Source organism: Dryobates pubescens, chromosome 25, assembly GCF_014839835.1.
Source record: "Dryobates pubescens isolate bDryPub1 chromosome 25, bDryPub1.pri, whole genome shotgun sequence".
NCBI lineage: Eukaryota > Metazoa > Chordata > Aves > Piciformes > Picidae > Dryobates > Dryobates pubescens.
Genome location: NC_071636.1, coordinates 7,572,806 through 7,599,909, shown reverse-complemented (window position 1 = coordinate 7,599,909; position 27,104 = coordinate 7,572,806). Strand labels below are relative to the sequence as shown.

Here is a 27,104-nt window from a genome sequence, read left to right as displayed (position 1 = left end):
TATGGCCACCTCAGAGAGCGGGTCTCTCTGTGAGGGGACGGTCCCCACAGCACGGCGGCTCCGCCCGCGCCACACGGTGGGCTTCATTTCCGTTCCCCGAGACCCACAGCCTGCTCTGAGCCAGGAGCCTGAAGGGGCACAGCACAGGAGCCGTCGGGAGACGCCGCCACGCTGAGCGGGACCGGGCTGACGGTAGGGGGTGGGGGGAGCCTCGCCTCAGGCGAGCAGAGGACGGGGCGGGCTAACGCCACCACGGCGCCGCGCCCAGCCCCGCGCGATGACGTCAGGGGCGCACGTGGCCCCCGGGCCCGGGTGCGGGCTCGCGCCGCCGCTACCGGCAGAGCTCGCGCCGCCGGTACCGTGGTCCGCGTCAGCCGCGCGCCATGAGGCTGCAGCTGGAGCGGTGCCGGGGCGAGTGGCGGGAGCTGGAGGAGGAGTTCCGGCAGCTCCAGGTGAGGCGGGGAGCGGCGGCAGGGGCTCGCTGCTGGTGCGGTGCCGGCGCAGCGCAGCGCGGCATCGCGGGGGGCCCCACCGGCGTCGCCTTCAGAGTCGCGCTGGTTGCGTCTGTCGCCCGGTTTTGCTTTGGTCGCTTTGCTGCGTGAGGCGGGGGAATGGTACCGGGCTCGCTCCCGAGCTTCCCCCGTCGCAGGCCTTGCAGGAGTGGAGCCGGCAGCACGGGGTGCAGCCCCTTTCCCCGGCAGGCATCCGCCGTGGAGCAACCCAGGCAGGGAGCTTGCGGCGGCGTGGAGGGGCTCAGCCCCTACTGGTTGCTCTGGGAGAGCTGGGCCAGGCGCACCTGGGGCTTCGGCCACGGCCCCGGGGCACATCCCGAAGCACAGCGCTGGATGGGTGAGTGTCGCTGCACTGTCCCCAGTACCTCTAGGCAGGTACTACATGGGACATCCCAGACCAAACCACAGCCATGCTCCGCGGGTGTGCGGTGATCGACCCATGGGGAGGAGGTGCCTGCCCATCATGGAAGCAAGGGTGGAGAAAGGGGATCTGTTTTGTGTCTTAATTCAGAGTTCAGGTGGTGGGCCTGTTAACAGAAGGGGGAGGGTGGTGGTTGGGTGTTGGTGGGAAGTAGCATCTGGTGTGGGGTTGATCACTGTGTGTGCACCAGTCTTGCTGGGCATGCTGCTCAGGTCTGACTTAAACCACCGCAAAATATCGCTGACTTGTCCTTGTCTCTGCTTTCCCATTTGTAAAATAAAGTAGAAATGCTCTTTGGTGGGGTGGTGGCTGCTGGGGGCACAGGCATTGCCCAGTGGCTAGTACTGTAGAGGTGAAAAGTTAGAATAATGTCCTTTATCCAAGAGCTTTAGGGCTCACAGGTGGAGTTTGTAGCTGAAGGCAGTGTTGAAGAAGAGGATAACATAGCACTGTCCTGAGAACATGACTCTGCTTCAGTTCTTTTGAGATGGTGATGGTGCTTGAATGTGCTTTGGAGAAAGGCTTTGGGCTCCTGAACTGCATTCAAGTCAAACCATGATGTGTTGGGGAGAAACCCCAACTCTTTAGTTAAACCCAGTGTATGAACATGTAAACCACATCTGGATCAGAAGAAACTCTGGAAAGGCTCCCATAAATGTGGCTTGAGTCCTGCAAGCAAACAAGTGCTGACCCCAAGCAGGGCTTTGGGACTGCTGTGGAAAGTAGATCTCCAGGTACTTACAGAAAAAATTAAGCAGTTACAGAAAAGATGAAGCAGTTGCTTCATCTTCAGTGGGTCTGCTGAACTGCTGCCCGCCCCAACTCTGCTGGCAAACTGTGTAATCATGGCCCCGGCACTGTAAAACTTGTAAACTTGGGTGCAGAGACAATTCTGATGACTCATGCCTGGGAGCTCAGCTGGGGCCAACAATACCCTTCTCCCTGATGCTTAGGTCCTTTGTTTTTCAGCACAGGTTGTCTCCTGTGTGGAGAGACCTGTGGTCAGACCTGACCTTCTGGGCAGGTGTCTGTCTTGTGGGTTGTACTTTTTAATGTAAAAGCAAAGCTGAGCTCCCCCGTGCTGCTGGTGGGTCCTCTTTGTAAGTAATTGCCTCTCTTGATGGATACTACTTGCTACTAGTGAAGTTATTTACGACCTTTTAAATACCAGTGTCATTTTGAAGTCGCTGTCCTGATGTTTTTGTCTAGCAGTAGAATTCACCCACTCTGAACTCACCTGTTTGTGTTTCCAGTCAATACTCAAACACTTCTATGGTGAAGAGCTTCTTCCAGCCTTTGAACCAGATTTAAAAAAGATGCTGTTGTGTGTGTCTAGAGAAGCAGAAGGAGTTGCTGTGCAGTCTAGGAAGCCCTGAAATCCTGCCGGTGCTAAGCAAAGCCAAACCAATCCTGACACGATCGAGCTGCAGAGCCTGGGCATGGTTATTTGGTTATGAAGGTTTTTAAAGGAGCTTGTTTTGTGGTGCTCCTGTAAATAATGAACCAGTCAGGTTCTAGGGAGGAGGGGAGCAAGTGGTTGCTTTGTGTGGTTTTACCACCATGTTTGCTCTGGGAAAAACAGTGGTAATTTTCTGTGATCACTGATGAGCTGGTAGATAAAGCAGCCATGCAGTTAGCCATTTAACCCATTCCTTTTCTGAGCTTGCAGAGTTATTAGATCTTAGAATTTGCCTAGAGGACATGGCCTGGCATCTAGTTACCTTTTCTTCAGGACTCCCTGAACGCAGGAGGTTGGTGAAATCATTGTAAAGGTGGGGCAAAGCAGAGCATGTTTATTCCTGAGCAAAGGCACCTCAGTAGGCTTGCAGCTGGTTAACGCATCCTCATCATGGCCAGTCAAACACCAGTTTGGGGTCTTCAGAGGATCAGTGAGCTGTGATACAGAAGTTCCTCTGAAGGAGCATCAGGTGCCAAAGGGAGGGGATGGATTAAGTTCTTTTGTAGGTTGCTTGGACATACAAGGGGTGGAGATAGCAATGGTTGCCAGAAGGGATCTAAACCCCCAGGTCCATGGCTGGTTTTGTGGGTTATTTTTGTTATCTTGGTTTTTCTTCCCTCTGGGTCTTTGTGTTTCTCCTTTTTTCCCCAGATTTAGTCTGGCTGTCGAATCAGAGTTCCTGCTCTTTGATTTCACCACTCATTTGATGGGGACAGATTGGGATCAAATGGAGGATTAGGGCTTCATTAGGGAATGGGATGGGAAAAGTGGCAAAGCTCATTAGAGCAAATTGAGTGCAGAGGAAGCTGCTCTTTGTTTTGCAGGAATTTCATTAATGTCTGTTTAAACCATGTTGTGTCTACACTGGTTTGACATTGCCCCCTGCTTGGTTGTTTGCAGGGGTGACTGCTGACTCCCCAAAACCTCAGGTTTGGCTTGCTTCCTTCAGAGGCAAGGACCAAATGCAATGTGTAACCAGCCATCTCCTCTTCCCCTGCAGGAAACACACAAAGTTTACAGGCAGAAACTGGAAGAAGTCACCAACTTGCAGACAGCCTGCAGCAGCTCCATACATAGGCAGAAGAAGACACTAAGGGATCTGAAGCACAGCCTGCAACGGTAATGGGAGACCTGGAGGGTAGAGGAGGCAGGGATGGGTTGTTTCTTCTTTCCAGAGGGATGAAATATTTGATTTTTTTTGCATTTTAATATGCATTGTATGGTGATTTTGCTCCATATTATTCTTGAGTCACCTCCATCTATCACAGCCAGGTAAGATGTTTAGAACCCTAGGAAAGATGGAGTCCTGTAAATAACAGAAGATCTTGAAGAGTGAGTTCACATCCTTGCATTATGTGCTACATGCTACAAAAACATACAGCTTTTGGCCTTCCTATTTTGCTGGGTGAGCAAAACATTGCTCCCTAAGCTGTGCAGGAAGAGCAGCATCAATCCTTGAACCTGATGGTGTAACTCATTCCTGGATGGATTTCCAGGAGGGAACCTCTCTCTCTGCTTGGCCGGTCCCTGGGAGCAGTGGGCTGAGTTCCTTGTGTACAGATCTGAAAGCTCCTGCTCTGGCACCATGGGTTGCTTGTGCTGCTGTGCTCTGCTCTCTGTTCTGCATTAATTGGTAAACCCACAGTTGGTCAGTAAATCATCAGCTCTGTGTTTTGTTACATCCCAAAGTCTTTCATGCCTGAAGAGCTGCAGCCTTTGCAAGGTCAGTGCCTGAAACCATGCAGAAAGGTCACAAAGTAGGAGTACCTGCAGAACAGCACAATATTCCTCAAGTGCTTTGCTAGGGAAGGAGCTACAGCATCCTGTCACTGAGCTGAGATGAAAAGAGAAGCTGATTTATAAACCAAATGGTTGCAATAACCTAGAGCAGCATAAACCAGGCAGTGAAATAAAACCATGGTCAGCCAAATGATGGTGCAGAAATAGAGGAGCAAAAGCATGCAATGACATTTAAGTCACACAGCTTTTCAACAGCACGGATTTTAAGACATTATTTTTCCTTTTACCTAAAAAGGAGGTAAAAATATAAATAGGAATATCTTGTTTCTGTCTTCTTGCAGGTGCAAGCACAAAGCAAGTCCTGAAGAGTTTGCTCTTATTCAGGAGATCAGTGCCCAGATCAAGGAGAGGCAAAATGCCTTCTTTGACATGGAAGCCTACCTGCCAAAGAAGAACGGGTAGGTGTTTCTGGGGGGAGGTGTATACTCCAGGAAGCTGATTTTTCTAGGTGTTTGCAGCAGTGTTGTTCCTGGAGGATAATGTGCATGTTGAAGGGATAGATGTAAAACTGGATTAGTCATAAACCTCTTGCTGAGCTGCTTGTGTCAGGTGTAGACAGAATTTATTAGCTGGAAGTGTATGTGAATGTGCTGCATGTAGGCAGGGCAGGTTCTTTGTTAAAATAAAAGTAAGTCTGCGTTGGTGAAAGGTTGTGTAATGCACTGCTTCACACTGATGTTTTCCTGTGGTAAAATGTCTAAGGCTAAATCAGCACAAGAATTTTCTCTTTTTCTCTCCTTTTTTTTTCTTTCTTTTTGTTTCCCTAAATAGCATTTTCCAATGACTTTAAATTTATACTTTGCTCCAAGTGGGGTTGCTAGGACATTTCTTCCAGTTGGTGAAAGCTTTGCAATGCTGCAGCCCCCTAAAAGTTTCTGTCTTTAACTTTTCTTCCAGTGTCTCCATTATTTTGGGACTGGAGCATTGCACACTACATTTCTTGCCCTTAGACTGTAGTGCATAAGAGGTACCAGGGAAATAAATGTTTTCTCTAGTTTCTTGGAACTGCTGTCCAGTCTTTCCACATTTAAATCCTCTTCTGTAGTCTCTCTCCAGTTTGCCTTAATGAAAACCTAGAGCAAACATAGCTTTGGCAGATTTGCCAGTCTCTTCAGTTCCAATCTGGTCATCCTGCAGTGTTCAAATAAAACAACTTAAGTGGGTCTGCTCTTGTTGTTTTTTTTCTCTTCCAGCCTGTACTTAAATCTGGTGCTGGGAAACGTGAATGTAACTCTTCTGAGTAACCAAGCAAAGTAAGTGAGAGTTTATATATGAGTTTGGGTTTCTCTGGGGCCAGCAGTAGAATCATAGAATGCATTGGGCTGGAAAGAACCCTTAAAGGTTATAAAAGATGAAACAGGTTGAAGAATTCACTCTCATACAAGGCCAAGCTAAAGCCTCACAAGCTCTGATGGATTCTGTCCATCATTTGCTTTTAAACCTGGCCTGTTGCCTTTAGGGAAAGGTTGCAGTGAAAATGGTATTGTGACTTCTAGGCATACAGTGCTCCAGAAAATTGAGATTATTTTATTTTTAAATCTTACCATGCCAGCCTAGAAAGCAGCTCTTGTGTGTTAAGCCATTGAGTTGTCCTGCAGCGTAATGGCCGTGCAGCCCAGATGGGCCCTGCAGGCAGAATGCTGCCTTTCCCCGGCCCCTGGTGTTCTGAAGGTTTCAAGCAAAACCTCATGTCTCTGGGCTTTGCATGTGGATTTGCATCTGGTTTGAAACAAGTGAAGCCACATTTCCATAAAACAGCCCTTTGTATCCATAAACAATGGCTGTTCCCTTCCAGGTTTGCCTACAAGGATGAGTATGAAAAGTTCAAACTTTATCTGACCATAATCTTGTTACTTGGGGCTGTCACCTGCAGGTTTATTCTCCACTACAGGTAAGCCTGCATTTTGACTTCTAATCAAGAGTTCTGAATAAAAACATGCTGAGTCTGAGCTGACTGTTCTCCTCTCTTAAGTATGGTGTAATGGGCTCTAGTAGCAATTCAGGCTTTCAGTAGTTGGACAGCAGGACAGCTTTTGCACCAGCAGGACCTGTATTTTTAGCTACTTGCTTTTCTTTCTTTAACTTTTTTTCAAGTCTCTTGAACTAAGAGAAGGTTCAACATCATGTTTTCTCACCTCTTGGTTTTCTGGCAACATGCTGTGCTTGGGAATAAGCAGTTGGCTTTGCTCCTGGGTTGTCCCAGGCAAGGACCAGCACCATGCTGCAGCTCTGATGTTGCAAACACCGCAAGAGAGGATTTGCATGAAATGATCATATCTGAAATGTTATCTCTAGGTCATGATAAAGTACCTGAGCACCAACAAGCTTCCACTGTTCAATTTTGCTTACGAAAAACCAGGAAGATATTGGAGCTGGGCACTTCACTTAGAGGAGTCTGAGTGAGTGCAGGATTGTACCAGCCTTAGAGGGTGCCATGAATCTTCTCAACTTCAGTTTACAAAGGGCAAAATAAAGTTGTTGTTTTTTTTTTTTTGCCATCAGAGGCTCCTCTGCTCTTTTAGTTGATTGGATTTGTATAGATCTAATGGAATCTCCTCATTGAATTAGCCTGGAAATGCCTCTCTAAATTGGATCATCCTCTGCTTCCATCATGCTTTCTCTCCTTCAGAAGGAATTAATGTCATCTCTGCATACTCCCTTATTGGCTGAAGATCTGCAGTGTTACATCATGGGGCACTTTCTGTAGGAGAGAACTCTGAGCCTGGTGGTGGTGCTGCTGTGTGCACTTCTGCATCTGGATTAGAGATGTTCGGGGCAGAGGCTTTGTGTCCCTGGCCTCACTTGGAGAGATTTTCATCTGCCCAAGGAGAGGGAGAAAGAATAGAGACTTTTTTTTTTTGAAGGGGGGTTCAATATGCCTTTACAATTAACATGATTTTTTTTAAAACTATGTGGTTTTTTGTTTCACAGGGTGACAGATGAAGTGTTTAACTTTCTGTTAGTGTGGTATTACTGCACGCTGACAATACGGGAAAGCATTCTCATCAGCAATGGATCCAGGTACTGTGCCTCCTGCCAAAGCACTTAAAGCATGAATTGTCTTTAAAATAAAGACAAATCCCAGTGATTCAGCTGATGTCCTGTGTTAGAGGTTGCACACCTTTGGTTGCAAATGCCCCCAGTTAACCCATCCTGTTGGTTTAGTTTCCAAAGCAGTGCCATCCACTGGGGCAGCTCTTCATTCTGCCTCACTACAGCTTTTGCTCACTTTAATTTTCTGAGCTTCCTCCAGTGTTTGTGTCTGGAGGAAAGGGCCAACTCAATAGGAAGGACTTGGAAATGTCACTGATTGTGTGGCACACAAAAATGAAAGGGTGTGTGGACTGAAACTTGTGCATCATTAGTCACTGTGGTACCTTATGCTGTGGGGACTGCTGCTTCTCACTTTGCTGGAGAGCTCATGGGAGCAGGAGATGTGACCCAGTGCTGAGCCTCTCTCCAGCAGTCGTGGATTCATGTATCACAGTATCACCAAGGTTGGAAGAGACCTCAAAGATCATAGAGTCCAACCTGTCACTATAGACCTCATGACTAGACCATGGCACCAAATGCCATGTCCAATCCCCTCTTGAACACCTCCAGGGATGGTGACTCCACCTCCTCCCTGGGCAGCACATTCCAATGGCGAACAACTCTCTCAGTGAAGAACTTTCTCCTCGCCTTGAGCCTAAACTTCCCCTGGCGCAGCTTGAGACTATGTCTCCACCTAAGCCGTGTTGCCAGCCACAGCACCCTTTCTGCTCAAGTTGGGCTGTGTTTTGTTCCCAGTTTCTCCCCCTCCAAGTCAGGATCATTTTTTGTCTTTAAAGCCAGACTTTAAAATCTAAGTTTCTCATCTAACTGCTACATTTTTTGTCTGTTCAGGATCAAAGGCTGGTGGGTGTCTCATCACTATGTCTCCACATTCCTGTCCGGAGTAATGTTAACGTGGTGAGTCTGCTTTTACCTACGTAAGGTGCTTCAAACCTGTGTTTGCATCACTTGACTGTTTAAATTCAGCAGGATCACAAAACTATGGCCATGTGGGCACCCAGGAAAGCATCAGACTTAATGTTTGTCTGATGTTTCACATGTTTTCAGTGATAAATACAACACTGCAAGTTTGTATTTTCGTTGGTTTAAAAGAAAGAAGCCCAAACCCTAAGTGGTAGTTGCACTGGTAGGAGACTTGCAGAAATTTTGGTACTAATTTCAGCAGCAGCACTTTGCTTTAGAGGGAGAACACCACAAAATGAATGTTTGGTGGCTTTGCTGAACCCAGGTGGCAGAGTGTAAAGCCAAAAATGCAAGTTGCTTTCTGATGGGTGCTGTTGTTGGTTGAACCGCACAGTGATGCACCCCACGTGTGGGCCCCGTGCAGTCTGCTCAACTTTGCCATGAACTGAGCAGTTTATCATTTAAAAATGTTCTGAAACAAGAGATGTTTTTGCTTCTGAATCTGTAAGGGATGGGAACAGAAGGCTCCCTGCCCTCTGCCTGTACTGAGCTATCCTTAGGAGAAGGAGCACACCACCACAGGGGGTTTTAATTAGGGGAAGCCTAATCAATGAGAGTGTTTCCTACAGACCAAAGTTGTGCTGTGCAGCTGTATCACCCTATCTGGGCTCCCAATGGAGTGGAGTGGGCTGGGTACCAGCTGCTTGCTTTGTTTGCTAATGGGATCCAGCTTGGCAGGGAAGGGCAAGGGCAAGGGCATGGCATTGCATAACTTCTATCAAACAAATAAACCTCCTTTGTGTTTTGCTTCCAGGCCAGATGGACTCATGTATCAGATGTTTCGCAGTCAGTTTTTAGCATTTTCGATATTTCAGAGTGAGTATTTCTTCACCTTGCTAACTCAGCACTGTGCTCAGCACTGGTTAGGCCAGACTTTGAGTACTGTGTCCAGTTTTGGGCCCCTCAATTTAATTCTGGGCCCCTCTTGAATGTGTCCAGAGAAGGGCAACAAGGCTGGTGAGAGGCCTTGAGCACAAGCCCTGTGAGGAGAGGCTGAGGGAGCTGGGATTAGCCTGGAGAAGAGGAGGCTCTGGGGAGACCTTATTGCTATCTACAACTACCTGAAGGGAGGTTGTAGCCAGGAGGGGGTTGGTCTCTTCTCCCAGGCAATCAGCACCAGAACAAGAGGACACAGTCTCTAGCTGCACCAGGGGAAGTTTAGGCTGGAGGTGAGGAGAAAGTTCTTCACTGAGAGAGTTGTTAGCCATTGGAATGTGCTGCCCAGGGAGGTGGTGGAGTCACCATCCCTGGAGGTGTTCAAGAGGGGATTGGACGTGGCACTTAGTGCCATGGTTTAGTAGTCATGAGGTCTTGGGTGACAGGTTGGACTTGATGATCTTTGAGGTCTTTTCCAACCTTACTGATTCTATGATTCTAACTCATGGGATGAAATCCATTTTTGTGTTGCATGCATAGAAGGAAACACTTCTGCTTTGTAAATACTGAAGAACTAAACTGTGGGAATATAAAGCTCACATGAAAATGTGCAATGTACAAATACAAACAATAATTAAATGCTGTTAGATTAAATGTTACTAGAATAGTTGGATACATTGATCATGCTTCTGAACAGCCACTGCAATGCTTTATCTCCTCCAGGTTGTGTGCAGTTCCTACAGTATTATTATCAGAGGGGCTGTCTTTACAGACTCCGTGCTTTAGGGGAGAGAAACCACTTGGACCTTACAGTGGGTGAGGTTTGCTGCAGTGCTTTCTTTCTAAGGTTTTTGCAGAGGTTTTAGACACAGCAACAGGGAGAGGAGAGAGCTCTTTGCCCTTCGGACAGTGAGCTTTGCAGAGCTGCCATCCCCCTGCCCTGCTGTCTGTGTCCTGAGGTAGGAAGGGGAGTGAGGATTTTATCTTCTCCTCCAGTCCAGTGGGTAGGGAGCAGAGGGTTCTGATCTGTCAGCTCTTGAGAGGGTTAAGATGGAGGGTTTGGTCATCCCCATCTTAATCCTCCCCCCATTACCATACCCTTAAGTATAATTATTTAGCAGGGCCTGTTGTGATGGGACAAGAGGCAATGGTTTTAAACTAAAAGAGGGAGATTCAGACTAGAGGAATATTTTTACACTGAGGATGGTGAAATACTGGCCCATGTTGCCCAGAGAGGTGTTAGATGCCCCATCCCTGGAACCATTGCAGGTCAGGTTGGATGAGGTTCTGCTCTAGTTGAAGATGTTGCTCACTGCAGGGGGTTTGGACTAGATGACCTTTTAATGTCCTTTCCCACCCAAACCACACCATGATTCTATTCATGATATTTTAAATTGGTTGGCTATTGTGGAGCAGGATGGGAATAACCCTTAAGGGGTTGTCTGGGTGGGGAGAGCTGCAGCTCTGGTCCTGGCTCTTCTGTGCTCACTCTGCTTCTCAACCTTTTCCAGAAGGATTTCAGTCCTGGATGTGGCGGGGGCTGACGTTTCTCCTTCCCTTCTTGTTCTTTGGGCATGTAAGTTGGGCAGTCCCATACCTCCCTCCTATACCAGGTCTGTGAGGGTCTGCCACTGAGGCTGCAGCACCACAGAAGGGTGCTTTGGATCATGTGCCCCTGTGGCAAATGTTTCTAAGGTTCTTCTTTTGTTAATAACAAAATTGCCTTTTTCCCCCCCTTTGTAGTTCTGGCAGCTATATAATGCAATCACACTGTTTGGATTGTCGAGGCATAAGGAGTGCAAAGAATGGCAGGTGGGTGTTGGTTCTGCTCAGAAAATCACAGAGCAGGGAGAGGGGGTGTTTAATTACAGCTTTAAAGATATGTGGGCAACTGACCCCATCTGAATATCTCAGAGTGGTGTGGCACAGAACCTGTACAACAGAACTCAAAACAAATATGGGTTACTGTAGAGAAGTTTGCAACCCATGGGTGACCATATAAACTGAAAGGCAGAGCATGCAGGGGGAAAAGAATACCTGTGGGTAAAGCTCTCCATGTTGTTCATGTGCATTAACTAACAATGGCTGCTGTGTTGCTTGTGGCTCTAGAGCCATGGGTTACACATACAGAAATATCATAACAAGTAAATTATGACAGTGAATCGCTTTTAAAAACCTGTTTCCCACATTACTGCCTCAAGTGTTAGGGATCCTGCCACCTTTCTCTGTTGCTGTCACCCATCAAACATGCCTATCCCATTTTCCATCTGTACAGTACACAGAATCAAAGACCTGGCAGGGTTGGAGGGGACCTCAAAGATGGGAGTTCCAACCCCCCTGCCATCGGCAGGAACACCTCACAGTAGATCAGATTGCTTAGAGCCCCATCCAGCCTGGCCTTAAAAACTTACAGGGATCTACCTGTTGATCCAGGTTGGACCACATCATGTGTGCAGTGATACAGATAACCTGATAAGTTTTATTTTGGACAGATCTTGCTGTAATTTGTGTGCTCACTTGGTTCAGGAGGAACACACCTTCCAGAAATGAATCATTTGCCTGTATCACTTCTGTTTGCACTACAAGCAAGTTAACCAAAGTTAATCCCCACCTACATGTGGCCAAAGCAGCACTGTCACCTTCTTTTTCTCCTTCTCCCCTCAGGTTTTTGTGTTGGCTTTCACGTTTCTGCTGCTCTTCCTTGGGAACTTTCTCACTACTCTCAAAGTGGTGCACGCTAAACTCCAGAAAAACAAAGACAAAACGAAGAAGCTGTGAACCCCCTGCCCCCAGCCTGCTGGCTGCTGTCCCTCTGCCCATAGCAAGCACTGGGTTTGGGATGGATCCTGCTAAACTCCAGCTACACAATGGGATGGACTTGGAAGGACTCATCCATCCCTGTATTTGGTGAAGGACATGGACTCTGCCAGCACAGACTCAGTATTAATGCAAGCATGGCTCTCCAGTCTGCAGTCCTGCTATTTATGTATATTTAATACCAAATCTCTTTGCTTTTGGATTATTTTTTTCTGTATATAGAGCAGCATGCACCTCTACCTGGTGAAGCACCAGCATTGGGAGAATGTGAGATCTACTGTAATTCCAATTCTGGAATGATATTTAACACTTTCCAGTTTTATTATTTAAATTCTGGGTATTGGATTTGCAAAGGTTTATGAACACTCCAAGCTGATCAGTAATGCAGACCAAATGCTGTTTTTAAAGGCATTTCCAGTGGCAATACTAACCTGTGTGTACTGTGAAAAAACAACCACCCATCTTTGTACCATTCTGCTGCTATATACAGATTAAAAAAGCTATTTAAGAAAAAAAAAAAAAAAAGAGAGAAATCCTCTTTTGAAAACAAAAATAAGCAAAGGCAGGTTTTTAAATGGCAGGCAAGTCTGCTCATCCTTTTCCAGGGAGACCAGGTCATCTGGCCTGGCCTGGCCTGGCCTGGCAAAGACCTAAAATAAACCATTGAACATGCAGCTGCTTCAGCCCCTTTTTACTGACAAATGTCCTTTGGGTTGGTTTCTCAAGACACTCTTTCTCCTTAAAATGGCCTTGATCAGTAGCAGGAAGTGCAGTTGTACTTGGGTTTCTGGCTTCAGTATTTTTTTCTCCCAGTGCCATTCTGGAAATGGGAGGACAGGCTCGGCAGAAAAAATACTTGAGATGCTGCACTTGTACCAGTAATTGAGGGAATGTAAACATTGGTTCAGGAGGATGGCAGAGGACAAATACCTGACTGCCATCCTGCTGAACTCCCCATGCTGCTTCAACTTACTCAAGCTTGTTTTGGGGGCTGTGCCACTGGTACCTGCTAAGGCCAGCTGTAGTGTTGCAAGGTGTTTCACGTGGTGAAGGCTTCCTCTGAGTGAGCACAAAGCCTGAATGGGGCAGAGTGTGCCCTGATGCTGCTCTTCTTTCCATAAGCATGCTCATGAAGAAGAGGACAAAGTTGCATGAACTCTTTATGGTGTAGAGCTACCACGCTCTGCATGCAACGTTTGTCTAATAGCAGACTCTTGGCATGCTCAGTCTAAACCTTTTGGCCAAAGGTTGTGTCTTGTTACTGTTAACACAAGTCCTGTGTGTTCTCACTTGGGATGGGCTGTAGTTTGCCTTCCACAGAAAGCTTCTAGCCAATACCTGTACTGCAGAAACCTCACAGGTTTGGTTTGTGATGGCTACAAACTAGTGACTGCTCCTGAACTCAGATCTTGCTACATGGGATGTGCAAAAGAACCAGGATATTGGAGGCATGTGTTGTGCAGTGGGAGCATCCCTTATCCTTCAACAGACAACTGACACCATCACAAAAGGGAGAACTTTAATTTATAACAACAGAGGCTTTCCAACAGTTAATGAATGTGAGTTAAGTATTTCCCCGAGCATGCACCAGTACCTGCATCTGTCATGTATTAAATAAGCTATGGAAGTTCACCATAAAAATGACTTTACATTACACAGAGTAGCTGTTTGGACTACTTCTAACTTTGAGAGTTTTAAATGAAATATTTACCTTGCCATTCCATTTCTGAAGAGCAACTGATGTATTTCCATTGATAAATACCACTTTCTGATACAGCAGCTGGCCTTGCAAGAGGACCTCTAAACATGCAGCTCTCCAAAGGTGGTACAGGGGCAGTGGTGGATGCTCCCTCTGCATGCTCTGTAGTTGGCATGTAGCTAGCTCCTCCGACTGCCACCAAGTAAATAGATTTGGAAATGTTAAGACAGATCTTTAATTTCTGTCTCTTCAAAGGTGCCTGGTAAGCTGCACAGACATTGCTTCTAAAAGATGTGTCTTTCCAGCTTTGCTTCTTGGAGAAGACAGTAAATTGTAGCTACAGCATGCCACAGTTACTTTGCAGAAGGAGAAAAACCCAAACACTATTTTAAGTCATTCAGCTGCAGTTGCTGTTTGTTGCAGTTTAAACAGTGAGTCCAAGACCTGACTTGTGGTTGTTTGCTGTTAGGAGCAAAAGCCAGACGGACAAAGGCAGACAGCATCAGTTAACTGTGATAAAGAACCTTGAAAACTCTGAGAGCAGTGCAACAGAAGTGCAAAAACACTAAAAATTATAAAACATTCAAAACCAAAAATAGTTTTAGGAATACAAATGTGTAATAATAATAAAAAAAGGTCTGTAACGTTCTACTGTTTTCAGCATCTGAATGGCTTGGCTGTTGTGCAGTCAATGCTCTCCTGCAGCCCAGATCATAGCACAGAGCATGCTCTCTGCTTCTTCTGGCGCCTGGCCTTCCTGATGGCGTTCAGGGCGATGGTTGTTGCTTCTTTAAAGACATTTTCGATGTTTTCACGACACTTTGCTGAGCACTCCAGATAAATTTCTGCACTGATCTGCTGACAAGCTGCCTCACCCTGGAAAACACAAAAGGTAAGAAAATAAGTGAGCCCAGTGTGTGAGGCAAGGTGAGATGGGAGAGAAAGGGAATTGTTTTGTACATCTTTGCATCACGAGGTCAGGAGGAAAGAAACTGCCTCAGTACTGGAGTGCAGGTGGCATTGGTAATAAGCTGAGGCAGTGTTCAATAAATTAGGTTGTTTTCCCTGATGATGATCTAGAGCCTGGCCTAACAGTTCAGTGCATTAGAGTCTTTTAAAATGCGGACTGCTGACAGTCTAAAAATATTCTCAGTATTCAGTTCCTTTAAAAGAAATGCTGAGATAGATACTTAGTGAGGATATGATGTCTACATGGTCTTACTTTTTCAGGCCAGACCTTAACTATTACATGATGTCACCTTTAGTAATGGATGTCACATGCAAGAGCAGAATCGAGACCAATGGTTTGCTGGTGCACATGCAGGAACCTCAGCTTTTGCTCGGGAGCATCCCAAGGGCCCAGTGTCCTCATATACACAAATGTGTGCCTGTGTTTCTCAAGCTCACCCAAATGCATGCAACACAAACAGACCAGAACCTAAACCACTTGCATGCAATCCTGGTTGTGTGAAATCACTACAGACATAATGGGGTGATTTCTTACTTTGCTTGTCATCCTTTCATTGTCACTGCAGAGTCAGCCCCCACTCTGGAATGCTTGTGAGCCTTGGAGTGTGAATTCCAGGTCTGCAACCCACAGCTTATGAACTCTGCATTTATTCATTGTAAGCCCTGGAAGTGGGACCACTTGAGCACCCAGGCTTCTATAGGGGAATTTTTCTTCAGCATATTTAAGTGAAGTTTGTTTCCTTCCAGTTGTTTGCAAGCTGCAGTGCTGGCAGATATTGTTCAGCTCCTCTGTGACTCAAGATGCCATCAGCTGTAAAAGACTGAGGTAGTGTATATTTAAGAGTAGGAAAACCAGGTGGGAGGGCTCACAGAGGAGATAGTTTGTACAGCATGTGGGCCTTTCAATTTAATTGCGTGAGGCCTCAGCAGACTCACCAAAAGTGTCTGTTGCCTGCCCTGAACCTCCTGTCTGAGGGTGATGAAGGGAATTAATGCAAATAAGGGCCAACCTGCAGCTGTTCACAAAGCCACAGGACAGGCACCTCATCCTGTGCCTGAGGAAGACAAGCTGGAAGTCCCAGCATGCTTTAGTGGTGATGCCGATGCAATTCCTTCTCAGGCTGCTTAGAAAAAACAGTGATTAATCCAAGGTCTTGGTGCACTTAACCTGGTTCCCTAGACTTTGTCTCCAACAGTTTGAAAGCTGAGATGAGAGAAGGATGGCTTTGTAGTGAAAAAAAAAAAGGGAGACCAGAGCAGAAATGTCTCTTGTGACATGGGACAAGCTGTTCCATCACTGACTTTCTCCTCTGCCTAGGACAGCTATGCTGGTGTTGTAACACCAGTTCTCAGTCTCACTGCTTCATAATACTTAAATTGAAAGCCTTTAAGAATATGTAGATTTTTTGGTAAGATTACTTTGGAGACGTCAAAGGAAAGTCTCTCATGTTAAGAGAGGCCTTGCAGATGTTTTTGCTGTTGTCCTTGAAATGACTTATTTTTAAATGGGGTTTGCAAAACACATTTTTTCCAGTACAGCCAGTATTTTTAATCCTGTAATGTGTATCCTACCACCTCCGGGCTTTATCACAATCCTGATCAAAGTGCCAGCGACGGGGAACACTCTATGCTAATAATAATTATGAAGGGAGTCCAACAAACTTGTTGAGGCTTACAAATTTCTATCAGTAATAACCTATCTGTGAAAGAAAACAAGAATGAAATCTAATGAGCCTAGAAGGCACAGCTAGCAGTGTTCTGTCAGACAGCCCAAGACAGGCAAAATGCTCTATCAGTGTCTGCTTCAGTATGAAAAGTGGGTGGCGATTTGGCTACTTCCAAAAAGCACTCACAGAAACCCCTGTTGACAATTTCTTTATCTGGGCACTATGATCACCCAATTTTGGAGTACCTGTGATTGTGCTCATGATGAACAATGCCACTGAAATAAGTGTGCTTTGTCTCTTTCAAAGAGGAAACCGCTTTAAATGAGTTGTGTTTACCTGGTTGTAAGTAATGGGCTCCTGCTTGGAAGCCTTGAGCTTGCGCAGCTGCTCTTTGTCTTTCCTCAGGTCTGTCTTGCAGCCAATCAGTACAACTGGGACACCTCGGCAGAAGTGATTCACTTCAGGATACCACTGAGGGTACAAAACCAACAGTTTCACATCTGGCTTTTGAAAAACTTGGAAACCAAACCAGTAAAGCCAAGGAACAGAAACAGCATTTAATATATGCTTCAATTTCAGAGATTGGACAGGTGATAATCTAGTGGAAGAAGCCAAATATGCACTATTTGCATTACAGAAGCATTTAGAAGTCCTACCCAAAGTCGGCTCTTTGTAAAACCATAGCTGGCATTTGTCTCTATGCCAAAGCACCTATTTAACATCTATTTAAACGCAGGAGAGCTCCTCTAAAGTCATATTTAAGAGCAGCAGAATTTCGATGGACTCTTGCTTTGTTTTGCTGGTGCTGTGTACCTCTGTTTTGGAGCACTACAGACAAGTTGCTGTTACAGCTCTCCCCTCTAGTTAAATACGTGCATGATGGAAACAGACTTGCATCTCAAATGCTTGTGTGCACTGGTGGTTGCTTGACATCACTACAGATAAAGCAGCAATCTCACTGCTGGTGTTCCATCTCTTTAGTGCTCCAGAGTCAGCCCCAGTTCTGAACACTGAGGAGCTGTGGAGAGGTGAGCTCCAGGTCTGAGGTCTGTGACCTGCAGCTCAGCACATGAGGAATGATCTGAGCATCTGCACACCCAGCGTACAGGACACTAAAAGCATCATCTTTTTTAATCTGACACCCTGTCATGTATCAGGCATATATAATTCATTTAAAAGGCTGAAGCAATTATGGAAACCTCTTACCTTGGCTACTACATTCTCATAGCTAGTGGGGTTCATGACATCGTAACAAATCAACACAACATTTGTGTTCTGGTAAGAAAGTGGTCGCAGGCGATCGTAGTCCTCCTGCCCTGGAACACAGAGAATGCTTTGGATGAAAGAAAACTCTGTCCTTAACAAGCAGTATGATGGGAACACAAAGATATGTACCTGAGATCACAAATAATGGTACCATAGTTGCACAGACTGCAAATTTTCCATACTTACCATCACAGAATTGTTCAGACTGGGAAAGACCTTTAAGATCAGCGAGTCCAACTATTAACCTAACACTACACCACCTACTATTTGTAAAATGTCTTCCCTTAAATGCAGATTCTTCTTCACTGACAAAACTCATGGTTTAGCTTATAAAACACATTCTTGGCTAGTGTTAATAAAAAGCCTGCTCTGTCCACCTGCTAAGTACTCAGAAGCAGCTCTAATCACCAACTACTGCTCACAAGTAAAATCAGCAAGAATCTGACTATTGAATAAAACATTTGCAGTTTGACTGGCTCCATTCTCCCAAACATGTTTGCACATGTGATGCAGTGATGAGCAGGAACACTCTATTTGCTAGACACAATGCTGAAGTAAAAATCTTAGTGGCAACATTGCTTTTCCCAGCCCAGTGAGCTGAGAGGAAGCAGCGATGAGCACACCGTGCAGCGCGCACATGATTTTACAAGACATGAGCCAGGCTTAACTGCTCTTTGAAACAGGACTACACAGCAGATCTTGGGCATGCTGCTGGATTCTGGAAATGCAGGGGATTTGTCACGCTTCTGCTTAGGGATAGTCTAGCATGTGATCTGACAAAAGGAAGCTAATTTACTTCAGACCTGTGCTCTTCCCCCTGCTGTACATCTGACTTCCCAGTAATCACCATTCAGGGCTCTGAAGGTGCCTTGCTTTGAGAAGCTAAATTCAATTACCAGATATAGTTGGCAGCTCAGGAGAAAAAAACCCAAAATAATCCTTCTCATTTGTGTTTTTTGTTTTCAGAGGCTCAGAAAGGAAGAAACTGTGATTTAAGCAGCCTGTAGGAGATCTAGTTGCCACCTTCCTCTGGAATCAGGCACTTCTCTGTGATACCACAAATTTCCAAAACAAGAACTGGGAATTCCATTTCTTCCCATCATCACTACAATGCACACACAGCCCAGAAACTGCTCTACAAGGGAGTCACACATCTAAATCTTTGTATTGATGTTTCAAATGAAGGGATGCTGAAAGTTTCAGTGTGCTTCAACTTGGTACCCTTATTCCTCCCCCAGCACCTGGCTCAGTCCCAAGTCACACTCACCACTAGCCAATATGCTTGTCTCTAGCTGCAGTATGAAGAACTACAGGTATCAGAAGGCAAATCATTTTGCAGCACTTTGCTCCCCTTAAGTTAAATGATGGATCAAGTTACAGGTTATTACCAGGCAATCCCCACTGGATAAGCCATTACTCAGTTTGCCCAAGATGTTTGTAAAGCAGGAGTCTTGGGTTTGGACCACTCTGCATTTGAGCTCCTGCAAGAGCAGCATGCTCCATGGGCAATGCGCAGAACAAAGAAGCATTGATCCCTCAAGGTTTAATCCAGAAATAGTAGACAATTGACAAAATTCTGCATGTTGTATGAGCACTCAGAGCAAAGACTGTGCTGCTTAGCCCTTCTTATTCTCCCAAATCCACATACTTGTTTGCAACCAATTTACCATTTTGTTGCTGAGCTAATCCTCTAAATGCCTTAAACACATCAGGTGCCAATATTTTATTTTCCTCCTAACTTCCTCTAATGTGACGTGCTGTGCATGATTTTCCCTGTTCAAGTTCACACATCTGAGCTTCTACCAATGTAGCTTGTAAAATCAAAAGGTTCTCCAAGTTATTGCTGGCAATTTGTGAGGCTGGCAGAATGACTGCCACCTTAGAAGAAACACATTTATTTGTTTGGAATGGGAACACAGAGATAAATTCATACTGTCTTGGCTGAGATAACAGCAGAGGTGTCTTCAGAAATGTGACAAATGCGCTGTATCGGAAGTCCAAAACTATAGACATGCCCCAGCAAACTGCCCTTTCATCTTCCAAACCTGCTGTGATGTTTTTCTTTTAACAAATGGAGAAAATAAATGCATGAGAAAATGCTGCTGTGTGCAATGCAGCTTTGTATTTGAAATTCCACATCTGAATATTCTGTACTTGGAATTTCAAGTACCAAGCACAGCACAAGGTACAGAGCAGAGACCACAGCAGGAAGGTTAGATGGTAATTGCTTAACTTGTATTACAGTTGGGTGATCACAGTGCTCACTTGGAAGGAGAAGCAGCAATTTGAGATCTCAATAGAATAGAATTAACCAGGTTGGAAAAGACCTTCAAGATCATTAAGTCCAACCTATCATCATCAACTAAACCATGGCACCAAGCACCCCATCCAGTCTCTTCCTAAACACCTCCAGTGATGGGGACTCCACCACCCTCCTGGGCACCCCATTCCAATGGCCAATCTCTCCCTCTGTGAAGAACTTCCTCCCAACATCCAGCCCAAACCTTCCCCAGTGCAGCCTGAGACTGTGTCCTCCCGCTCCGGCGCTGGTTGCCTGGGAGAAGAGACCAACCCCCACCCGGCTACAGCCTCCCTTCAGGGAGTTGCAGAGATGCAGCTCTTCAGCTGCTGAAGACGTAACAGGACCCAGATCAAACTGTGGCTAAACATCGACATCTCTCTGACTGAAAACAATCCCTTTCACCCCCTGTCCTTAAGTGCTGCTGCAAGAGAAGGCCTGGGAGACTTTTTCTCTGTAAAGCTGCTCAGTCTGTGGTCAGAGCTAATTTGGCACAGATTAAGGGCTTCTACTACCAGAGTTTTAAAATGAAGGAACAGAGCTGAACCTAAGCAGTAACTGAATGTATATGAACAGTCCCTGAGTGTGCTTCCCCAAGCACAGGTAGCTTTTTTCTTGGCCCAGGTAACAAAAAGCATGTTGTGGAACTATTAGTTAAATATATGCCTATGTGTGACCACATCTGTGGCTCTGCTTCCCTCAAGTTCATTGAAGCAACAGAGACCCTGTTTTGTTGTTTGCTTTATTAAAAAAACAACCACCTCCATCTGGCTGAATTCACCTAATTCTTCTCAAATATCACATTCTGCATGAACCCACAACACTGCAGTCAAGTCCTACAGGGACTTAACTCAGGTGGTGTTTGAGGACAAACAATGGAAGAAGTGAAACCACAGGTCTTGGTCTCGCATTCACCTCTGTCTGCTCTTCCTCACCCACCCCTTCACCAATACACCACCAAAGAAGTGCTCACATGTGCACTGCTCAGTCCATAAAGGAGCTCAGCACCCACTGTAAATGGCAGGAGAGGAGAAATAATGCAGTCAAGACTTGCCAGCCTGGGAGTCTACCAGTACCTGCTGTTCTAAGACACCACAAAGCTGTTCATCAGCACCAATCGGCAGTGCATGAGGAAGAAAGCCTGCTCCAGGCCAGCTGACCACTTCCTTTGTATAGCCACATGTTGTCTGTAACCATAGAATCATTTTGGTTGAACCTGTAAGTCTTTTCATGGAGTCCAACCATTATCTGACTCTACCAAGCCTGGGCTAAACCATATCCCTTAGCACCATATCACTTCAGCTTTTTAAACACCTGCAGAGATGGGGATTCGATCTCCTGAGGAGCCTCTTCCAGCGTCCACACTTGTGGGTAAGATTGACATGGAACTGTGTGATGGTGAGTCCGCACAGAAACACACCCAGTTCTCTTGAATTTGTTATTCTGCAGACTCCATGGTAATCCCATGGTTACTAGCTTGCCAGGTATATTTTTTCACCATTCAGTTCCAAAAAATAAATAAATTGGGAAACAGACATTCTTGGCAGGAATAATACCAGTAGAAGAGGACACTTGAGGTGAAGGCACACTTCAGTTAAAAAGCTGGGGGGGGGGAGGATTGTTGCCTTCCTCAGGCACTCCCTTTTGAAGTTATGAAGAAAATTATTCTTGCATATCCTGGCTTTTAAAATGTTTCTGAAGGCCTCAGACTGCTGTGCATCTGTCATTACAGACCTGAACAATGCCACTGGAGGCTTCGTGTGTGCTTCCTGCCAGTAAGAGTCAGTGCCCGCAATGATGAGGCATGACTTCCTCCCCAGCCTGCCTCAGCCCAGCACAGCTCTTTCTTTCCTTTGGTCTGAGAAAAGCCCTGTGCTGAACAGCAGTAGAAACTGAACCCCATGTCTGAACTGCAGCTAAAGCACCAATGCTGCTCCCTCAGTATATTAAAAATGACAGAGTTCATTTACCCCTCAGTGCCCTCACCTCCATGCAGCACAGCAAGAAAAGGAAACCTTTAATTGAGTAAGCAGCTGCAAAGCCTGTTTGCAGGCGAGACAAGTGATATTACAAAGCCTTCACACATTGCTTATGCATACCACCAACTTCCTGCAACAGCAAGAGGTGTCTCTGATGAGGAAGATGGAGTAGCATAGTACAAAATTCTCACCCAAAAAACTGTCAAATGTATTTTAGACTTAACTTCATTTGTTAACAAAGTTCTTGTCAAGCAAAAAATAGATTTTGTAGCTTGAAATATTTGATTCTTAGGCACTTTATTTGTGTCCTTCAGTAAGTAGGACAAGCTCAAAGTCTGAAGCTGCACAGGACTTGACAATACAAAGACTCCTAACTTTCAACAGCCCACAGAGCTGAACCTGTCCTTACCTTCCCGTGATACTGAAGTTCATACAGCTCCACTGAGTATTGCTCTTAACAAGATCCTAAAAATACCAAAGCCCTTTCTGCAGTGGGTGCATCACGAAGATCCCATGACCCCTTTTTAGAAGAACAGTTTTGCTTTCTCCTCCCCTACACTGCTATGTGGCACTTAGCTGAAACCATTCACCTCCAAAATGGTTTTACAGCCTTTTGATCCCATTTAAATGAGTTTATGATAATCTGAATGGTTTGGGAACCATTCAGGATGAGAAGCAAAACACAAATGCAAAGCTGCCTTAGATTCTAGAGAAGAGCAAGACCAGCTCAAACACTTCAGTAAGTTAGATGATTCATAAAACATGGCTGATATGCTGCACTGCTAACCCACTCTACTTCCAGTAGTAAGTTGTATGTTTAGACTCCTCTCTAAGCTGCAATGGCTGCTCTACACCCACTGCAAAGCATCATCACCCAGCTGACAGAGGAATTTAATGAGCTGCTGCTACATGATATGACAGAAGCAAGTCAACACAGTGAGATACTGACTCCAAAAATGCATTTCCCATGCTGCATCCACATGGCAGAGGGACAGGAGCTCTCATCTACTGAACTGGACACTTCCCCTGTTCTTCTCTTAACTGAAGTAAGTATTTGAATTCAGAGGACAGGACACAACTCTTAGTCCTAGTCTAACCCTTAAGAAACTCAGCATTAGTTTTGTATTAATAAAACCAGGATGGGATTAAAATACGTGCTCGAGTGAGTTCTTCCTCTAGCATAACTTCCAGTTTCAGAAAGAGAATGAGAAGCTGCTTGAATTACAGAGTATGACACAGATCTGTAACATCAAACTATGTAAGCAGCTTTGAAACAGAACTAAACCTTTTTCCCTCCCAAGCAAATGCCTTAACCAAGGTGGCAATATCCCCCCTTTCTTTGCACCCGATAATCTTGATGCAGTTGATGCAAAATGAAAGCAGTTCAACAGGAAGGGAGGGGACAAGTGTCAGCAGCCTCTAGCAACTTGCAGGCTGGTGGCCATGACACTGTATTGGAAGGTAAGACATCTTGGCTTTCAAGATTTCCAGGTGAGAAGTGGAAAGCAATTGCTCTTTGATGGCAAAGAGCTCTGCCAACTAGACAACAATGGCATCTCCACTTAGCAAAGCGTCTTACACGACACAAAATAGGCCTCAGTCTGCTCTTCAGTGGGCCAGTGCTTTGGTCCAAGACAGCATTTATAGCTGTGAACTAAGACTGAAGTTATGTGCCTGAACCAGAAAACCAGTGTAAACCAGGATAAACTCTTTAGCAGGGCCCACTGCAACAGGCCAAGGGGTGATAGTTTTAAACTAAAAGATGGGATAGTTAGACTAAATTTTTTTACAGTAAGGGTAGTGAAACACTGGCACAAGCTGTCCAGAGTGGTGGTAGATGCCCCATCCATGGAACCATTCCAGGTTGGGTTGGACATGGCTCTGATCTAGTTGAACACGTCCCTGCTCACTATAGGGGCTTTGGACTAGATGACCTTGAAAGGTCCCTTCTAACCCAAAATATTTGATGATTCTCTGATAAGACACCAACACTGGGTTCAGCAAACACTCCGTAGGCTGCTGGCAGCTGCAGGTCTTGCGCAGAGCTGAGCAAACTGCATGACGCAAGGTCCTGGGCACTTACGTCAGGTTTGCAAGAGTTTTGTGCTGCAACACTGAACCTGCCCTACCTACTACCAATTCCAGCCTACATCCCTTAAAACCATATTAAAAATTAGTACGGACCACACTTGGTTCTTATTTGTCTTGGGGCAAATTTGGAACAACTCTACAGTGCTGAAATTGATTTACACTGAGCTGAAACAGAGTGCATGTCAATTTTAGGGTTCACTTAGGAATGCAGCTAGATAGCGGAGCCCAGGAACTTGGAGTAAATTGAACACAAACCATTTCATAGGTTTCTGAAATTAACCCAAACAAACTACCAGCATTTTCAAAAAACTTTTACTACAAGGTCCTTTTTATTCTGAACACAAACCAGTCTTTTTCTCCTTCACTATTAGATCACACATGGCAGATTAAAATATTTGCCTGGTTGATTGCATTATGCTTTGCCACTGGGAACTGGGCTTTAATACCTCCAGATATGTTTGCTATTTGATGTAATTTTCTTAATAAACCATGTTGTTAAGATAATAAATGAGCCCATGGCTAGAACTGCCATTAGAGAGAGACTTTTTTTTCTGGAAGGCACATTTACACATGCAACAGGTAACGGTTGTTTGGTTTGTTTGTACTGTAACAGCCTCAATTATGTTATTATATTAAGGTATGATAGTAGAAAGGCACTTTGAAAGCACATCCAGCTTTAAAGCCCTTGAGTATCAGTTTGGCTTAACACAGTAAAAGCTGCTGGGACAGAAATTGGTGCACGTTCACATAAGCAGCATTTGACACTGGTAAAAGCAGTTCCTGCTTATTTATTTGTTTGTAATTATGAAACTGGGGAGGCTGGCTTTGGGTTCAGTCCCAGGCGGATGGCCCAGCAGCCACACAGAAGTGTCCTCTGACAGCCAGATGCTGCTGGGATTGGAAAAAAAACAGAAAGGTTGATATGAAAATGGAAAGGATGATGTGAAAACCCCTTACCTGCGGTGTCGTACAGATTCAGGGTGACCTCCTTTTTGCCCACCGTAACGCTGGTTGTGTATTTCTCGAAGACGGAGGGAGCGTATTGCTGTAAAGGGAGGAGAAGCAGCTCTAGGCAGGGATCAGCAGCTCGCAGCCAGCACAGGCCGCTCTGCCCGGCGCTCCCCAACCCCTTCGCGCCCCTGCCAGACCAGGCCCGACGGCGACCGAGCCTGCTCACCTCGGGGAAGGATCCCTTGGCGTACACCATCAGCAGCGACGTCTTCCCGCAGCCGCCGTCCCCTACTATCACGACCTTCACCTCCTTTTTACCCGACGGGGCGGCCCCGCTGCCTCGGGAGTCCCCCGCCGCGCCCACGGGCACGGCCCCGTTGGCCGCCTCCATGGATGGGTGCGGAGCAGGGCTTCGGGCCGGGCAGGGAGCAGCGCTGCCGGGACGCAGCTCCCCCATCAGCCGCCTTGGGGCGCCCCGGGGCGGGCAGGCACCGCCCGCGCTCCGCCGGGGATTGGCCGCGCTGCGGGCGCCGGCGCCTCAGGTGTCTTAGGGCCCCGCCCGGGGCCGCGCTGCCGCCTCACCCCGGGGCAGCTGAGGGTGTGTGTTCTCGGCGTCGCTCGGCCCCTCCGTGGTCTGGAGCCCCGCTGGTACTGTCTCCGCATGGGTGTGCGGCTGCCCAGGTCCACCCGCGGCCCTCCGGCACTGAGGTGAATACACCCGTGGGACATCCTCCTCTGGCCTTCTTCCCCAAGACCCAGAGGGGCTGCTCACCCCTGCCCTCCCGCTGAGTCCCAAGGGCTCCATCGGCCTGGACGCTGTCCTGTCTGTATCGACCGGCCATATTACCCATGCTTGGCTGCTCATCCCTGCCTTGAGGCCGTCGCAGCAGCGTTCTCGCCTTTAAGTCCACATTTTGTCCTCGAATGTGCCCCTTTGGACCTCGGGTGCCATGTTGGTTTGCCCTAGGTCCAGCTGAGGGCATGTCTCCCAGCCCAACCTCAATGTCTACAGCTGCAGATCCCAGTCCCACAGGGATGAGTGTGCAGCGAGTGCGATGCCAGTTCCAGTGGGGGGAGGCAGAGATCCCCTGAGGTACCCCCTAAAATATGCTGTCAGCACTGGGAGTGGTGGGCACTTGATGCTTGTTTTGTGCTGTATGTATTGCTTGAGTAGGAACCAAGAGTTCTGCTCGTGGCTTACTCACCCAGTCCCAGCCATCTAAGGTGAGTTGTGATGAAAATAAACCAGAATTTTATGTTTTGATTGCAGAGATGTGGCAGCCCCAAGCACTCACCTGGCATTGTTTTGTAACGTGGAAGACAGAGGATCACAACAGCTGGATACACAGGGCAGAGGAATGTTGCTGTGTTCACGACAGGTTTGCTCAGGTACCTATCTACCACCATTCTGCACAAAAAATGCCATTTCTTTCCTAACAGGGATTATCAGTGTGCTCCATCTCCAATGAACCCCATCAGTTCTTCAGAAATCAAAACTGACTCCAAAATATTTGAAATACTCGTGACAATAGAAAAAAAAAAACAAAACAACACCAAAGCCCAAGCAAAACCAACCCCAAGGGCATGCTTGAGGGTAGCCAGACCATTTAATTCAACTGAAAAATAAAAAGGCAACTCAAACAGGGCTTTGCATTTTCTCTTGCACGGTTTTGTCACTAGATGGCCTTCCAGACCTAATGAAAACACAACTGTGCTCCGCATCGCTGTCAAGGAAGACACTGCTTTGTGCAGAGGGCAAACAAAAAGCTAGCAAAGGGTCTTTCGGTGATAGGGAGGGATGTGTAAATAATCAACAAAGTGTACACTAATACTAATAATGCATCCAAAGTCACACTTATTTAAAGTTAACCATTTTACTGAGGAAAAAAGTTGATGCAAGCATGTAGAATACACAAGCTGTCAAAAAGATGCTTTATTAATCACAATCTTACACATCTGATCTGGAACACAGCTTACACATCTGTGGCTCAAGAGCAAGTGTAGAGACCTATAGTGAATGTAACAAAATCAAGACTGTAATGGGGTATGGTGAATGTCTATGTTCTGATCTTGTTATCAATTTCTTGCTTTGTGATTGGCAAGGAAAATAATAGGATGAAGTGAAAATTTGACTAGGAAAACTTCTGGAAATTTAGGATTTTCAAAAGATGCTTTACCACTTTTGATGGTATTGATGAGTGAATCAGGTTAGTTGTGAGGACACCCAAAAAGGACTCGCCGATAGGTTTAATACTGAGGCTATAACTTTTTCACAATACAG

General features: G+C 46.0%; 3 protein-coding genes across 5 annotated transcripts in view; 2 read left to right on the top strand and 1 right to left on the bottom strand.

Annotated features, from left to right (window-relative positions):
• P2RX4 (purinergic receptor P2X 4) overlaps positions 1 to 27,104 on the top strand; it is a 271,548-nt gene that overhangs the window by 219,630 nt on the left and 24,814 nt on the right. The gene's annotated exons all lie outside the window — the stretch shown is intronic.
• Positions 349 to 12,421, top strand: TMEM120B (transmembrane protein 120B). Of its 2 annotated transcripts, XM_054172970.1 has the most exons (12): positions 349 to 452; positions 3,393 to 3,511; positions 4,474 to 4,590; positions 5,386 to 5,445; positions 5,988 to 6,083; positions 7,124 to 7,213; positions 8,078 to 8,143; positions 8,964 to 9,025; positions 9,809 to 9,901; positions 10,597 to 10,661; positions 10,829 to 10,897; positions 11,750 to 12,421. In XM_054172970.1, the coding sequence occupies exons 1-12, from the start codon at positions 384 to 386 to the stop codon at positions 11,861 to 11,863; spliced, it is 1,020 nt and encodes a 339-aa protein (XP_054028945.1). In that variant the 5' UTR covers positions 349 to 383; the 3' UTR covers positions 11,864 to 12,421. The 2 variants fall into 2 exon arrangements, with proteins under 2 accessions (XP_054028945.1, XP_054028946.1); XM_054172971.1 differs by lacking the exon at positions 10,829 to 10,897 and having other exon boundaries at positions 350 to 452.
• RHOF (ras homolog family member F, filopodia associated) lies at positions 13,144 to 25,406 on the bottom strand. Of its 2 annotated transcripts, XR_008462871.1 has the most exons (6): positions 25,050 to 25,406; positions 24,830 to 24,917; positions 17,444 to 17,553; positions 16,574 to 16,708; positions 15,106 to 15,391; positions 14,373 to 14,477 (listed from the first exon to the last, which is right to left on the bottom strand). XR_008462871.1 is itself a non-coding variant. In XM_054172972.1 (5 exons), the coding sequence occupies exons 1-5, from the start codon at positions 25,278 to 25,280 to the stop codon at positions 14,313 to 14,315; spliced, it is 729 nt and encodes a 242-aa protein (XP_054028947.1). In that variant the 5' UTR covers positions 25,281 to 25,406; the 3' UTR covers positions 13,144 to 14,312. The 2 variants fall into 2 exon arrangements, 1 of the variants encoding a protein (XP_054028947.1); XM_054172972.1 differs by lacking the exon at positions 15,106 to 15,391 and having other exon boundaries at positions 13,144 to 14,477.

Coding starts and splice junctions, on each gene's coding strand:
- RHOF (XM_054172972.1), bottom strand. CDS start 25,280: ATGGGGGAGCTGCGTCCCGGCAGCGCTGCTCCCTGCCCGGCCCGAAGC. Junction 24,918..25,049: donor CCAAGGGATCCTTCCCCGAG/GTGAGCAGGCTC, acceptor CTCCCTTTACAG/CAATACGCTCCCTCCGTCTT. Junction 16,709..17,443: donor ATGAGAATGTAGTAGCCAAG/GTAAGAGGTTTC, acceptor TTGTACCCTCAG/TGGTATCCTGAAGTGAATCA.
- TMEM120B (XM_054172970.1), top strand. CDS start 384: ATGAGGCTGCAGCTGGAGCGGTGCCGGGGCGAGTGGCGGGAGCTGGAG. Junction 453..3,392: donor AGGAGTTCCGGCAGCTCCAG/GTGAGGCGGGGA, acceptor CTTCCCCTGCAG/GAAACACACAAAGTTTACAG. Junction 5,446..5,987: donor CTTCTGAGTAACCAAGCAAA/GTAAGTGAGAGT, acceptor GTTCCCTTCCAG/GTTTGCCTACAAGGATGAGT.